The sequence below is a fragment of the Oncorhynchus clarkii genome, chromosome 10 (assembly GCF_045791955.1).
Source record: "Oncorhynchus clarkii lewisi isolate Uvic-CL-2024 chromosome 10, UVic_Ocla_1.0, whole genome shotgun sequence".
NCBI classification, from domain to species: domain Eukaryota; kingdom Metazoa; phylum Chordata; class Actinopteri; order Salmoniformes; family Salmonidae; genus Oncorhynchus; species Oncorhynchus clarkii.
Window position 1 is genome coordinate 62295159 of NC_092156.1, and position 16893 is coordinate 62312051.

The 16893-nt window shown below is 42.6% G+C and overlaps 1 protein-coding gene across 1 annotated transcript; it reads left to right on the forward strand.

The window, feature by feature from the left end:
- The first annotated feature begins 1933 nt into the window (after positions 1-1933).
- On the forward strand, positions 1934-16398 carry LOC139419702 (uncharacterized). Its single transcript, XM_071169688.1, has 6 exons — positions 1934-2370; positions 2732-2862; positions 3049-3213; positions 5653-5814; positions 6186-6297; positions 15187-16398. Exons 1-6 carry the CDS (start codon positions 2112-2114, stop codon positions 16221-16223), a joined length of 1866 nt encoding a protein of 621 aa, XP_071025789.1. The 5' UTR covers positions 1934-2111; the 3' UTR covers positions 16224-16398.
- The last annotated feature ends 495 nt before the right edge of the window (positions 16399-16893 follow it).

Sequence of the window (16893 nt, forward strand, 5' to 3'; positions counted from 1 at the left end):
AGACAATCACTGCTTACAGACGGTAGGTAATTAAGGTCACAGTTATGAAAACGTAGGACACTAAAGAGGCCTTTCTACTGACTCTGAAAAACACCAAAAGAAAGATGCCCAGGGTCCCTGCTCATCTGTGTGAACATGTCTTAGGCATGCTGCAAGGAGGCATGAGGACTGCAGATGCGGCCAGGGCAATACATTGCAATGTTCGTACTGTGAGATGCCCAAGACAGTGCTACAGGGAGACAGGACGGACAGTTGATCGTCCTCGCAGTGGCAGACCACTTGTAACACACCTGTACAGGATCGGTACATCCGAACATCACACCTGTGGGACAGGTACAGGATGGCAGTAACAACTGCCCGAGTCACACCAGGAATGCACAATCCCTCCATCAGTGCTCAGACTGTCCGCAATAGGCTGAGAGAGGCTGGACTGAGGGCTTGTAGGCCTATTGTAAGGCAGGACCTCAACAGACATCACCGGCAACAACGTCGCCTATGGGCACAAACCCACCGTCGCTGGACCAGACAGGACTGGCAAAAAGTGCTCTTCACTGTCGAGTCGCGGTTTTGTCTCACCAGGGGGGGGTGGTCCCCCCGTGTGGTTCTGGGATTTTTGCTCACCGTTCTTGTGATCATTTTGACCCCACGGGGTGAGATCTTGTGTGGAGCCCAGATCGAGGGAGATTATCAGTGGTCTTGTATGTCTTCCATTTCCTAATATTTACTCCCACAGTTGATTTCTTCAAACCAAGCTGCTTACCTATTGCAGATTCAGTCTTCCCAGCCTGGTGCAGGTCTACAATTTTGTTTCTGGTGTCCTTTGACAGCTCGTTGGTCTTGGCCATAGTGGAGTTTGGAGTGTGACTGTTTGAGGTTGTGGACAGGTGTATTTTATACTGATAACAAGTTCAAACAGGTGCCATTAATACAGGTATCGAGTGGAGGACAGAGGAGCCTCTTAAAGAAGAGGTCTGTGAGAGCCAGAAATCTTGCTTGTTTGAAGGTGACCAAATACTTATTTTCCACCATAATTTGCAAATAAATCCATTAAAAATCCTACAATGTGATTTTCTGGATTTGTTTTCTAATTTTGTCTGTCATAGTTGAAGTGTACCTATGAGGAAAATTACAGGCCTCTCATCTTTTTAAGTGGGAGAACTTGCACAATTGGTGGCTGACTAAATACTTTTTTGCTCCACTGTATATGTAACATCGGAGATTAAGTAATGTAAACCAAACCCCACAGAAATATGTTATTTGGTGTTTCCTTGAACATTCCTATCACTCATGATTTTTTTTTTTGCAAGAAAAACTGGGTCTGGGTATCTAAGGGTTAAGCTGTCCCAGTTTATATGATGTCCCAGTTTTTTTTCAAGTAACATTGTATGAATTTAATCTGAACACATTTCGGTAATTCGAATTTGGGGTGAAAATGTACAAAATTCTGGCTAAAATGTAGACACAGTGCCATAAACTAGCCATCTTAGTCTTCAGAATGATAATTGATTTTTGCAGATGCGTCATGGTTTGGTAACTCAATTTGCTACCATGGTTCAAATTGGGCTGCGTTCAGAATTTTTATGGATAATTCAGTTGAAAGGAAACGATGCTGTACTGAATGACCAATTGAAAACGTGGACTTGTGAGGGTGGGTTGATGAACACTGTCAGCATGGCCACTGCCATTTCAATACAGTACCTCTCTTATTGCTTCAAGGCACACCTTCATACAACCACCAAACGGGAGCAAACGTATCTGAAAGTGTGTTCAAGAACATACAATAAAGTTTTGGGGAAACGTGTTGTTCAGTACAAACACTTCCGCAACGTAGAAAACGTGCAAGCGAACTGAACCCACCTCTGGTTTCATGAGCGTCACCAGCGCATACCCTTTGAACTATGACGCCGACCATCCATGTAAACGGAAGGAAACGACCAAGAACAATTTCCACGTTCACGGTTTTATTTAGAAGTTTATTAACACCATGGAACTCAAAATATGACTAATTTAACTGCACAGCATCACATACTTACCCCACGTAGTATTTAATTCGCGTTGGAGAGAGGACTTGGTTGATATGTTTTCTAGGTAATGCTAGTTAGCTGCTAACAATGGCTAACTGTATGGTTTTTCACACTCAAATTGCCTCCATCATGGAGGTGCTAGCGAACGCCGCCGTGGCAGAGATCTGTAAACTCGTAGACGACGACTATGCAGTGTTTCGTTTGGAAATTTCTCAAGGCCAAAAAGAAAACAGGGGATTGCGAAGGAAACTACAACTACTGGAACTGAAGGTGGCACGAGAGCGCGTCCTCGCCAGTCGTCCCAGTAGTGTCAAGATCCTCGACCGTTACAGAGGATTGGCAAGAGGTACATTTTGCAGAAGGCCGAGGTGCGCGGCCTGTTGCCTTTCATATATAGCTCAGTGTCTGACGCCCCGTTGGATAGTATGCAATAAATCCCCTGATTACTTAGCTATCTTGCACAAATACACTATCATATTCTAACCAGATTCATGTTTAATAATGCATTTCCTATGATTTACTAATTGAATACAATATGAGGCATGGATTATAATAAATAGATCTATCAATAGTATATGAAGAAGATATGTTAAATGTTACTTTACATCCTTGCCAATTCTAGATGTGTCAATAGTGTACAGTATATAGTTGAGCATTGACAGTCCATAACCTAAACACCTCTTTTTCCCCCCTATTTACTCTCGCAGGTGAAGGACATCTCACTCGAGGCCACAAGAGCTTTGTGAAGCCAGCAGGACACACTACATGGAGTGATGACCAACCAATCACTGTTGATGAGGGGAGTGGAACCTCAACCCAGCACGTTATCGTGATAGAGGTTAGTGTAATAGTATTAGATCAAAATTACATCAAATGTGACCCGTTTATTTCAGAATGGCAACCCCTCAGCTATTCATGAACACCCTTATTTATATGCCACATGGGAGCTTGTGAGACTTCCCGACAACGTTGTTATCCAATTAAACTCATGTACCAGTAATAACCTCCTCTCTTCTTGTGTCAGTCTGCAGATGCAGAGTCTGCAGGTCCTGGGGTTAAGCAGGAGAGGTCTGATGGAAAGGATGACCTATGGCGCAGCAGAGACATCCAGACCGGAGTGCCCCCTGTAATCACGGAGGTCCCCACCACTGCCCCAGCGCAGCCCAGAACCCAGCGCAGTATCACGGAGGTCAGTGGAACGCCGAACGTCGTCCTCAAGTCACAGACAGACACCAAGACATTAACTGTAACACACAGACTCTTACACACAGGATCTGACCCAGAGAGGCTGGGGAAACTGGGCTGTCCTGCTCCCGGTTCAGAGTACTTACCAGTATTTCTCCAGAGCCAAAGGACGGGTAATTCCTATGGTGATGGTGACGTGTTAGACACTGGCGGTGATGATCCGTCTTGTTCTTACGCTACAGAGATGGACTCTAGCAACATGCCCTTGTGTTTAGAGAGACAGACTGATCTGTCTAGAGGGGACTGGAACCAGTACAGTAGTAGTGTATACTCTGAAGGGTGCCTAGATGAGAAAGGTGAGGTTATAGTGATAGATGAGGTGACTGTGAAAGTGGAGGGTGACGCTCCTCCCACATGGAATGCAGATAGTCACCTAGGAGATGGACACTCACAGGGCACATCTTTCTTAGATTACAGGGGAAGCTTAGAGACAAATCCAAATGTCCCTACCCTCTCCCCTTTACACACGCTCAGGGATCGCGACCCAGTGTCCATGTCGATGGGGCCTTCCGATTCACACGGCCACGTCCTTTTCAATCAGGTATTGAACTCAAACGACACAGCTAGAGCCCAGGCTCAGGAAGGAGGAGCCACATCAGGCAATAGTAAAGAGAAACGGTTTCTCTGCATGTTCTGTAACAAAGGCTTCAGCTGCCCCAAAAAAGTGGAGATCCACCAGAGGGTCCACACAGGGGTGAAACCCTTTAATTGTACCCAGTGTCATATGCGCTTTGCCCAGGCTGGCGACCTGAAAAAGCACCAGAGGGTCCACACAGGGGAGAAACCCTACAGCTGTACGCAGTGTGAGAAGAGGTTCTCCCGCCAGGACCACCTGAAGATGCACCTGAAAGTCCACACGGGAGAGAGGCCATTCGCCTGTACACACTGCGGGAAGAGGTTCTCAGAGAGGAGATACCTCAGGATACACCAGCAGAAAAATCATTCCACTCTATAACATAGAAAGTAACTATTCCACTCGATAGATTCTGACGTTTAGATCAAACCCTGTATTAAGTTGAATTTTCATTGTCAGCAGAGAAGATCCACAGATGCATTTGGAATAACGAGAGTAACAGATTTCAGTGTAGAAAATTCCTGGGTAGAATATTGCATCCAGACATTGTGCGATATATAAGCCTAAGAAGTCTGTCACATATTGTGTTTGTACTGTGTAGCCTATATGATGTTTTCATATGGTTTATTTAACACTTGTTTATGTTTAATAAACATAAAATGAGACTTTTCATTCTAAGACTGTATTTAACCAGTTTTCCATCCAACCTTTTTATGCGAGAAAAATACATATCGGATAGAAAATGTAATGACTGGCCTGATGGAAACAGAAACATTTCCGGTAAACATTCCAAATGTTGACGAAACGAAGTACACTAGACAAGGTGGGATCTTTTTGTGTCTGCTAAAATGAATTATGTGAGAAATGTTGGTGGAAACACTTTTATGTTTTGTGGTTCTCCCACTACGAAAACAGAAAAACAGTTTATTAGGCTAAATATGAAATTAATAATGATGAATTTCACAGGGTGGTAAAAGCGCATGGTGACGAGCTAGATGGTCCTTTCCGATAAATATTGAGGGTCTTATTCTGGTGACATGATGATCGATGCTTGGCTGCCGTTTGATAAATACAAACAATCTCGCTCTTTTGTCCATAATAATAATCTCATCATGTAGGCTATACGTGCGCTCTAGCCAACAGTGTGCAGATAGCGCTATTGGCTAGAGCGCACTGCCAATACCAGAGTGGGGACACCCGCTACATTCTTTTTTTTGAGAAAAACATCAATAGAGTTAAAAATGTGATGGAAACCCATTTAACCCACATTTATTCGGTACATGGAATTTAACTGTAGAATGTATTATGTGCACTACGTCATCACACAGCCTTTCATCCACAACAAGTAAATTTGATGGAAACGCATCTCTGGTGGGAAAATGCGCATATTGTTTTTGATTTTAGAATATTCGCATTGCAAATGTGTCGCCAATTGGATGGAAACATAGCTACAGAGACTCTTTAATATCACATCTGATCTCACCCTATTCTGCATATACCCGACAAGGATTTATAACCAATATACACTTAATAAATATACCCACACACTAACAAACACCTACTGTACAAGTCAAAATATTTTAGTCTGATGACTTTTGACTTATCATAGCTAACTTGTTTTTACCATCAACATCATATTTATGTTCACCATGGTGGGTTTAACAACAGTGAATTCATTCTGTAACTACAGTATAGGACTCAAACATAGTGGGGATGGGTAAACACTCCATGTTGAAAGTGTGTTTATTATCTGTTTGTACATACCTGATGGAGTGTGTCTGTGTAATCTGTATCACCTGTCTCTTCCAGGAGGAGGGTCCAGAGGTGCTGCTGGGGAAGGAGGAGGGGTGTGAGGAGGGTCTGGGGAACCCTGAGGGGACCATGGTCATGGAGGAAAACCAGACTACACCTCCTCCACAACCCACAGAGGAACCAGCTGAGCAGCACAAGACCACACACAGTCTCACTGAGGTGAGCTGACAATGAACTACTGTCTGAATGGTATTAGGTCAGGGCCCGTATCCACAAAGCCTCTCAGAGTAGGATTGCTGATCTAGGATCAGTTTTCCCCTTTAGATAATAATGAATAAGACTATATAGACAGGTGGGGATCTGAAACTCGATCAGCACTCTTACTATTTGACGCTTTGTAGATACGGGCCCAGGTCTTGACCATGCATTTGAATTATACAATTATTAAAGCGTGTAAGTAATCAAATCAACTAACATGTTTGCATAGTACTCATAGCAATCCCTCATTACCCAATCAGATGATGCTCCATAGCAGGGTGCTCATATCAGATTTCTTGATCCAACATCCTCTCACTCTGTATCTCTTACAGTCAGTAGACATGGAGGATGGGAAGCCTGATCTGCTGCTGGTCAAAGAGGAGACAATAGAAGATGGACCAGAGAACATTGACCTGCTGAGTGGACTAAAGATGGGTGAGCAAGGTAAGGGAGACATACACATTTTTATAAATAATGGGGCCAATGTGTAATATTAGGATCAACATTTTTAAATGGTTTGAATCAAAATAAAAAATATATTTTAATGCAGTTCCACATGTGTACTTAGAGGAATATATGTAAGTTGGCCCATAACTCCACTTATACAACAAAATAGGCCAAGGATTATACATAATTTAAGCAGGGTTCATACAGACATTGGAAAGTCAAATTCAAGGACGTTCAGGGATATTTCCAAGCACTTAATTGTAATTTTCAAGGACCTCAATGTTAAACAATTGTCTAATTTATACAACTGTACATATAGGGCTTAATAATATTGCAGGCGTAACATGGAAACTACAATGTATTTGTCATTAGATCATATCGTGTTGAAGCCCACTAGGCTATGTAATTTGTTGTCATTATATCCAGAATAATTCATTGGAATAGCTTGGGTGTTGCGCAATAGTCTATCAATTGCGCACAGTAGACTCGGTGTCGAATCCGAGGCACAAACACATATGAAAACATTAACTCATTACCTTGATGCTTTCTCTGTTAAATCTAACAAGAACCTTCTGTAAATCGAGCAGAAAATAACTTATGATCAACATCAATCTGGTAAGGATAGTGGATCCAAACTGGATCCAGGCACAACTGTCTTCACAGGTGTAAGAAATGAGACATTCTTCGCGAACACCTTTTTTACTGCACTTTACAACCGCTCTTCCTCACTTGACTGTCATTCATCTGATCCAGGAAGAAATGTTCTGATGATAATGTGTGAAAATATCACAGCGTAATTAAACTCGACACAATGCGCATTTAACAAGTATTATGTATTATTATTATTGAAGAATGACAGTATTGATTTAGGTTTTATGTATCAAGTTAAGGTGACTCATTCGGTTGGAAGCATTCGATTTTGCAATCGCATATATTTGGGGGAATTTGTGTGCCCTTAAACGGTTTTCACCCCGTAACATACACTGAGTGTATAAAACTTTGTTCCTGGAGAGCTACTGTCCTGTAGGTTTTCATTCCAACCCCAGTTTTAACTAATCTGTTTATCAACCAGCTAATTATTAGAATCAGGTGTGGTAGATTGGATTGTAGTGAAAACCCACAGGACGGTAGCTCTCCAGGAACAGGGTTGGAGTGAAAACCCACAGGACGGTAGCTCTCCAGGAACAGGGTTGGAGTGAAAACCCACAGGACAGTAGCTCTCCAGGAACAGGGTTGGAGAGCCCTGCTCTAATCACTCTGACATCAATGTAAATGCAATCAAAAATCAAGGGTTTTGATGGCCTCTTTGAAAAAGAGGATCTCATCAGCTTTCTAGGCCTACTACATTTATTTGTCAAACATGCTCTCGATGGTGCAGCTGTAGAACGTTTTGAGGATCTGGGGACCAATGCCAAATCTTTTGTCTCCTGAAGGTGAAAAGGGGTTGTCGTGCCCTCTTCACGACTGTCTTGGTGTGTTTGGACCATGATAGTTCGTTGGTGATGTGGACACCAAGGAACTTGAAACTCTCGACCCACTCCATTACAGCCCCGTCTATGTGAATGGGGGTGAGTTCGGCCCTCCTTTTCCTGTAGTCCACGATCAACTCCTTTGTCTTGCTCACGTTGAAGGAGAGGTTGTTGTCCTAGCACCATACTGCCAGGTCTCTGACCTCCTCCTTATAGGCTGTCTCATCGTTGTCGGTGATCAGGCCTACCACTGTTGTGTCATCAGCAAACTTAATGATGGTGTTTGAGTCGTGCTTGGCCACGCAGTCATGGGTGAACAGGGAGTACAGGACGGAACTAAGCATGCGCCGCTTAGGGGCCCCCGTGTTGAGGATCAGTGTGGCAGATGTGTTGTTGCCTACCTACCCTTACCACCTGGGGGCTGCCTGTCAAAGTCCAGGGAGGTGTTTAGTCCCAGGGTCCTGTGCTTTGTGGGCACTATGTTTTGAACTCTGAGCTGTAGTGAATGAACAGCATTCTCACATAGGTGTTCCTTTTGTCCAGGTGGGAAAGGGCAGTGTGGAGTGCAATTGAGATTGCGTCATCTGTTGGAGCGGTATGCGAATTAGAGTGGGTCTAGGGTTTCCCAGGATGATGTTGTTTATGTGAGCCATGACCAGCCTTTCAAAGCACTTCATGGCTACCGATGTGAGTCATTTAGGCAGGTTACCTTCACTTTCTTGGGCACAGGGACTATGGTGGTCTCTTTGAAACGTAGGTATTACAGACTCGGTCAGGGAGAGGTTGAAAATGTCAGTGAAGACACTTGCCAGTAGGTCCACGGATGCTTCGAGTACATGTCCTGGTAATCCGTCTGGCCTTGTGAATGTTGACCTGTTTAAAGGTCTTACTTACAACGGCTACAGAGAGAGCATGATTACACAGTTGTCCGGAACAGCTGGTGCTTTCATGCATGCTTCAGTGCTGCTAGCCTGGAAGCAAGCATAAAATGCATTAACCTCTAGCACTTAGCCATCCCGGATCCTGGATCGTGAATACAGCCTCAAGCTCATTACCATAACGCAACATTAACTATTCATGAAAATCGCAAATGAAATGAAATAAATATGCTAGCTCTCAAGCTTAGCCTTTTGTTAACATCACTGTCATCTCAGATTTTCAAAATATGCTTCTCAACCATAGGAAAACAATCATTTGTGTAACAGTAGCTAGCTAGCGTAGCATTTAGCGTTAGCGTTAGCATTCAGCAGGCAACATTTTCACAAAAAACAGAAAAGCATTCAAATAAAATGATTTACCTTTGAAGAACTTCAGATGTTTTCAATGAGGAGACTCTGTTAGATAGCAAATGTTCAGTTTTTCCTGAAAGATTATTTGTTTAGGAGAAATCGCTCCGTTTGGTGCGTCACGTTTGGCTACCAAAAAAAACAGAAAATCCAGTCATCAAAACGCCTAACTTTTTTCCAAATTAACTCCATAATATCAACTGAAACATGGCAAACGTTGTTTAGAACCAATCCTCAAGGTGTTTTTCACATATCTCTTCGATGATATATCGTTCGTGGAAGTGTGCTTTCTGTCCTGAATCCCATGAGAAAATGCCCGCACCTGAAGATTACGCACCAATTTAGACAAAGGACACCGGGCGGACCCCTGGAAAATGTAGTCTCTTATGGCCAATCTTCCAATGATATGCCTACAAATACGTCACAATGCTGCAGACATCTTGAAGAAACGACAGAAAGGGCAGGCTCGTTCGTGGTGCATTCACAGCCATATAAGGAGACAATGGACAAACAGAGCTTCAGAAATTCTGCTCATTTCCTGTTTGAAGTTTCATCTTGGTTTCGCCTGTAGCATGAGTTCTGTGGCACTCACAGATAATATCTTTGCAGTTTTGGAAACGTCAGACTGTTTTCTTTCCAAAGCTGTCAATTATATGCATAGTCGAGCATCTTTTCGTGACAAAATATTGCGCTTAAAACACGCACGTTTTTTTATCCAATAATGAAATAGCGCCCCCATAGACTCAACTGGTTAAGCCCGTCTGGTAGGCTTGCGTCACTGGGCAGCTGGCGGCTGGGTTTACCTTTGTTGCCCATAATAGTTTTTAAGCCCTGCCACATCCGACGAGCGTCAGAGCCGGTGTAGTAGGATTCAATCTTAGTCCTGTATTGACGCTTTGCCTGTTTGATGGTTCCTCTGAGGGCATAGCGGGATTTCTTCTAAGAAAATCATCCGTATTAGTGTCCAACTCTTTGAAAGCGGCAGATCTAGCCTTTAGCTCAGTGTGGATGTTGCCTGTAATCCATGGCTTCTGGTTGGGATATGTACATACAGTCACTGTGGGGGCGACGTCGTTGATGCACTTATTGATGAAGCGGGTGACTGAGGTGGTATACTCCTCAATGCCATTGGATAAATCCCGGAACATGTTCCAGTCCGTGCTAGCAAAACTGTCCTGTAGCGTAGCATCCGCGTCATCTGACCACTTTCTTTTGAGCAAGTCACTGGTACTTAATGCTTTAGTTTTTGCTTGAGGATAGAATTATGGTAAAGTTTGTCAAATGGAGGGCGAGGGAGAGTTTTGTATGCATCTCTGTGTCCTCTGGTTGCACATGCTGGTTGAAATGAGGTAAATCGGATGTAAGTTTCCCTGCAATAAAGTCCCCGGCCACTAGGAGCGCCACTTCTGGATGAGCATTTTATTGTTTGCATTGAGAGTATCTCATCGGTTTGTGGTTGTAAATAGACGGCTACAAAAAATATAGATGAAAACTCTTGGTAGATAGTGTGGTCTACAGTTTATAATGAGGTACTCTACCTCAGGTGAGCAATACTTTGAGACTTCCTTAATATTAGACGTTGTGCACCAGCTGTTATTGAAAAATAGACACACACCATCAACCCTCGTCTTACCGGATGTAACTGTTCTGTCCTGCCGATGCACAGAAAACCCAGCCAACTGTATATTATCCGTGTCGTCATTCAGCCACGACTCAGTGAAACATATTACAGTTTTTAATGTCCCATTGGTAGGATAGTCTCAAACGGAGTTCATCGAGTTTATTCTCCAGTGATTGCACATTGGCCAATAGAGCGGATGGTAGAGGCGGTTAACCACTCCCGGCCGAATTCTCACAAGGCACCTGGATCTGCGCCCCCCTGTATCTCAGTCTTTTCTTCATGTGAATGACGTGGATTTGGGCCTGGTCCGGTAGGTCCAGTCATTGCGCAATCGCGTGTGAAAACAGAGTTTTGACTGTCCACTATTCAAAAGAGGATCCCAGCTTTCTTGTGCTGCTAGATTTATTGCTAAATTCTTAAAGTTAAGCACATTAATCCTCTTTACAACCAGTGTAGCCTACCTGGCATAAATAGGCGGTGTGTGTGTGTCAAGTTTGGGGAATCAAATTTTCACCATAAAAATGCAATCCATGCATCATCGCATTTGCAGACTTATGTGAGAGAGCCTAGTATTCGTTATGTGGTGAGTAGATTGGATAGTCATAATTTATGCGAACAATATAACTCAATCACTGTTTGAAAAAAAAAGACTGCTCAATGCATGACTGAGCTGGTATAGTGTAGAGTAGGTCTAGACTATAGGCTATATCAGATACGTTTCTTTCTTTGCACAGGAAAGTGGCCTTTTATAAACATATTTTATGCAATTCTACTACACTTTATATGACTGGACATTAACAGAATCTTTTTAATTCGACAAATTACAGGGTACGCTATTCTGCTGATACTGACAAACAGATCAAAAATTAAATAATTGTTCATATAATAGGCCTACGGGAAGGGGAGACACAAAGGAGGAAGTTATTGTCCAAAAATAAACTTTTAAGTAGCACTGACCCAACAATGATGGTGAATATGCGCAGTGCTCACTCCCTGGGGATAATGCTAATGCTATCCGTTGGTGCCAATAAGATATACTGGCTATACTGTTGTTTGTTCAATTAAGTTGAGAATTTTGATAACTAAAAGACAGATTTAGTCTTTTCATTGTCTTCTCTTTACAGCAATAAGCATTTGCTTTCCAAACTATATTGTCCCGCAATTGTATTTTGAAATATTGAGATATGCCTCAACAATAATCTGCCCAAATTGCACTCGCTGCCTTTCCTTCCGACTGTAGGCAAACCGATTTTAAAACAATCCAAAAGTTAAGCTAATGATGCTCTGTGGCCAAATCATGCTTTAGTAGCCTATTTTGAATTATTTAATTTATTTCTGTATAGACAGGAGTAGGCTCATTAGGCATTCTAAATCCAAAATAATTCCACACATACAGTACCAGTCAAGTTTGGACACACCTACTCATTCCAGGGTTTTTCTTTATTTTTACTATTTTCTGCATTGTAGAATAATAGTGAAGACATCAAAACTTTTAAATAACACATATGGTATCATGTAGTAACCAAAAAAGTGTTAAACAAATCAAAATATATTTTATATTTGAGATTCTTCAAAGTAGCCACTCTTTGCCTTGATGACAGCTTTGCATTCTCTCAACCAGCTTCATGAGGTAGTCACCTGGAATACATTTCAATTAACAGGTGTTCCTTTTTAAAAGTTAATTTGTGTAATTTCTTTCCTTCTTAATGCATTTGTGCCAATCAGTTGTGTTGTGACAAGGTAGGGGTGGTATACAGAAGATAGCCCTATTTGTTAAAATTCCATATTATGGCAAGAACAGCTCAAATTAGCAAAGAGAAACGACAGTCCATCATTACTTTAAAACATGAAGGTCAGTCAATCCGGAAAATTTCAAGAACTTTTAAAGTTTCTTCTAGTGCAGTCACAAAAACCGTTAAGCGCTATAATGAAACTGGCTCTCATGAGGACCGTCACAGGAAAGGAAGATCCAGAGTTACCTCTGCTGCAGATGATAAGTTCATTCGAGTTACCAGCACAAATAAATGCTTCACAGAGTTCAAGTAACAGACACATCTCAACATCAGCTGTTCAGAGGAGACTGCGTGAATCAGGCCTTCATGGTCGAATTGCTGCAAAGAAACCACGACTAAAGGACACCAATAAGAAAAAGAGACTTGCTTGGGCCAAGAAACACGAGCAATGGACATTAGACCAGTGGAAATCTGTCCTTTGGTCTAATGTGTCCAAATTTACGGTTTTTGGTTCCAACCACCGTGTCTTTGTGAGATGCACAGTAGGTGAATGGATGATCTCTGCATGTGTAGTTCCCACCGTGGAGGATGTGTGGGGGTGCATTGCTGGTGACACTGTCTATGATTTATTTAGAATTCAAGGCACACTTAACCAGCATGGCTACCACAGCAAATTGCAAAGATACGCCGTCACATCTGGTTTGCGCTTAGTGGGACTATCAATTGTTTTTCAACAGGACAATGACTCAACACACCTCCAGGCTGTGTAAGGGCTATTTGACCAAGAAGGAGAGTGATGGAGTGCTGCATCAGATGACCTGGCCTCCACAATCACCCGACTTCAACCCAATTGAGATGGTTTGACATGGGTTGGACCGCAGTGTGAAGGAAAAGCAGCCAACAAGTGTTCAGCATATGCGGGAACTCCTTCAAGACTATTGGTAAAGCATTCCAGGTGAAGCTGGTTGAGAGAATGCCAAGAGTGTGCAAAGCTGTCATCAAGGCAAAGGGTGGCAACTTTGAAGAATCTAAAATATATTTAGATTTGTTTTGACACTTCTTTGGCTATTACATGATTTCATATGTGTTATTTCATAGTTTTGATGCCTTCACTATTATTCTACAAAGGAAAAACCCTTGAATAAGTAGGTATGTCCAAACTTTTGACTGGTACTGTATATTAGTAGGCTATATGTAAACCATATTAAATTCAGAATAGTCTGATGGGTGATAATATTATCAAGTGCTTGTCAAATAGTGAATGAGAGACGATGAAGTGTGTGCAGCCTGCGCAAGAAACAGAGCAGAGTTTATGTCTTTCATGCAACTTTTTTAAAATTGTCATTAGTCACATCATGCAGCTAGAATGAATAAAACATGTAAACGTATAGCCTCATTTTTGTATCACAACTAAAGTTGCATAAATATCTCTTAACTTTAGCAGATAGGAGGACCTGTTTCTTTGTTAAGCGCTCAACACAGAATAGCCCCTCAAATCGTTTGGGGAAAATATCCTTTATTTTAGTCAGCTATGTTCAATTGTATTCTTCATACTATTAAATTATATGAAATAATGTCATGGAATTCTAAGCAAATCTTCTCTGCTAAATGAACGAGTGTAACCCACAGCCATATGGTATAGCCAGATCAGTGCCTAACGTATGGACAACTCAGAATAGGCTATTCTGTTCTTCTGAAATAGGCTACATTTTCTTAATATCATGTTTCTTTAGACCTGTGTAAAATAAATAATGGATGTATTGTGGTGTAGTCTATATTACATGGATCAGTGGAAGCCAGGAGATGCTAAAGGTGTTGGTTAATTAACGGTCAATTACCGTGACACCGGCAGTTATTTGCATGACAATCACCCGCTGACAATTTCATGACCGCCACAGCCCTACGCCTGGCACCTACTACTATACCCTGTTCAAAGACACTTCAATCTTTGGACTTGCCCATTCACCCTGTGAATGGCACACATACACAGTCCATGTCCCAATTGTCTTGGTTTAAAACGAATTGTTTAACCCGTCTCCTCTCCTTCATCTACACTGATTTGAAGTGGATTTAGCAAGTGACATTAATATGGGATCATAGCTCTTTCACCTGGATTCACCTGGTCAGTCTGTCATGGAAAGAGCAGTGTTCTTAATGTTTTGTATCCTCAGTGTAAGGAGACACGAAATGTTACGTAGTTGCACTGCATTTCCGAGATCTCGGTACAAAAAAAACTGTCAGACAGCTAGATCAAGGATTCTTACAGGGTTCAAGTTTAAAGTATTATTGAACTGATTAATGCTTAATATATGATACAACAACTTACACAGCCATAAATGCAAGGACAGAAAAGTAATGTTTTATGTCACCTGATTTTGGACAAATCCATTAAGACACCCACCATGAGAATGGTTAAACAGGTTTTAAAAGAAGATGTGAATTGTATTGAATATAGAGCTAAGTTCCCCCTTATATCTTAATGTAATGACATGAAAAAGAAATGGGACGATTATTATCAGTGACTTATCAACAGCTGTAACAACTTGTCCAGCGTAGGAAATCCTCACTAGTGGTTAGAAAAACCCACATATAGCCTACATACACTATTAGATCTTCCAACGGGAATAGTGGCTATTGATTTTTCTTCTTTAATGAAATCAATACAACTTATGTTTGTTTACATGTATGAATTTGACAGGTAATTTACAAAAAAAACTCCATATGTAGAGTCTTCCCTGCCGTGTTTGTAAAGTCTATTTTCTAAACTCTTCATGTAGGTGGATGGCTGGAGACTAACAGAGCAGACTGGGCGGCCATCTTGGATTCCCAGACCGGTGCAGCCAAGGGCCCAGCGAACAACATCACCGAGCAGGCCTGGACCAGAGGTGACATAGTGGAGGTCAGGGGATGGGACAGCATCCTCAACTCTGGGCTGGGGAACAACGCTGTTAACCACAACCAGAAACAGATAGTCGAACACACAACGACATCCGAACTTAGTCTCCATGACAACAGACTGGCTGAGACCAGGGCGAGGCATAGATTTAGTCTGCGGGGACAGGAAAGTGAACATATGCGGCGGGAGAGTACAGACTTCGCTTACGATGCTCCGTCCTGCTCCTATAATTGTGATTCAGAAAGACTGATGGCACCTCAGGTTAACCCTCTAACAGGTGCTGTCTTCAGCCTGTCTTCTATAGGATCTGTCAACTGTAACATGGACCCTGCGATAACACAGACACTCCCTGGCCTTCGTCCTCCTCACAGTCTCCTAATGTTAAACCAGACCTCAGACAATGCCAGTGCCTCAACACTAAATGGCTACACAAGCCCATTGACAAATGACAGTAGTGAAGACGGAATCAGTAAAGGTGGCAGCGCCAAAGAGAAGCGCTTCCTGTGTTCATTCTGTGGGAAAGCCTTCAGTTTTCCCCAACAGGTGGAGATCCACCAGAGGGTGCACACGGGGGAGAAACAATTTGGCTGCCACCTGTGCCGGGCCAGTTTCTCTCACTCCTTCAGCCTGAAGAGGCACCTGAGAGTCCACACAGGGGTGAAACCCTTCAGCTGTACCCAGTGTCACATGCGCTTCGCCCAGGCTGGTCACCTGAAGAGGCACCAGAGGGTCCACACAGGGGAGAAACCCTACAGCTGCACGCAGTGTGAGAAGAGGTTCTCCCGCCAGGACCAGCTGAAGATGCACTTGAAGGTCCACACGGGAGCGAAGCCATTCGCCAGTACGCACTGCGGGAAGAGGTTATCAGAGAGGAGCTACCTTAGGATGCACCAGCAGAAAAAACATTCCACTCTTTAACATAAAAAGTAACCATTCCCCTGGATAGCTTCTGACATTTAGATCAAACCCGGCATTAAAGACAAATATACATTTTCATCATTGTCAGCTGAAAAGACCCACAGATGCACAGATGACCCATAGATTTCAGTGTTGAATATTCCTGGATAGAATACACTACCTTTGAAAAGTTTGGGGTCACTTAGAAATGTCCTTGTTTTTGATAGAAAAGCAACAAAAAAAGTCCATTAAAATAACATCATATTGGTCAGAAATACAGTGTAGACATATTTAATGTTGTAAATGACTATTGTAGCTAGAAACGGCAGATTTCTACATAGGCGTACAGAGGCCCATTATCAGAAACCATCTCTCAGCAGTCTCAACGTCAACAGTGAAGAGGCGACTACGGGATGCTGGCCTTCTAGGCAGAGTTGCAAAGAAAAAGCCATTAAGATGGGCAAAAGAACACAGACATTAGACAGAGGAACTTTGCATAGAAGGCCAGCTTCCCGGAGTCGCCTCTTCACTGTTGACGCTGAGACTGGTGTTTTGCGGGTTCTATTTAATGAAGCTGCCAGTTGAGGACTTGTGAGGCTTCTATTTCTCAAACTAGACATTAATGTACATGTCCTCTTGCTCAGTTGTGGACTGGGGCCTCCACTACTCTTTCTATTCTGGTTAGGGCCAG

Bases quoted from the DNA above. Each gene is read 5' to 3' on its own strand.
- LOC139419702 (XM_071169688.1), top strand. From the start codon at position 2,112: ATGGCTAACTGTATGGTTTTTCACACTCAAATTGCCTCCATCATGGAG. The intron at 2,863-3,048 runs GTTAGTGTAATA...TTCTTGTGTCAG, and splicing joins AGCACGTTATCGTGATAGAG to TCTGCAGATGCAGAGTCTGC. The intron at 5,815-6,185 runs GTGAGCTGACAA...TATCTCTTACAG, and splicing joins CCACACACAGTCTCACTGAG to TCAGTAGACATGGAGGATGG.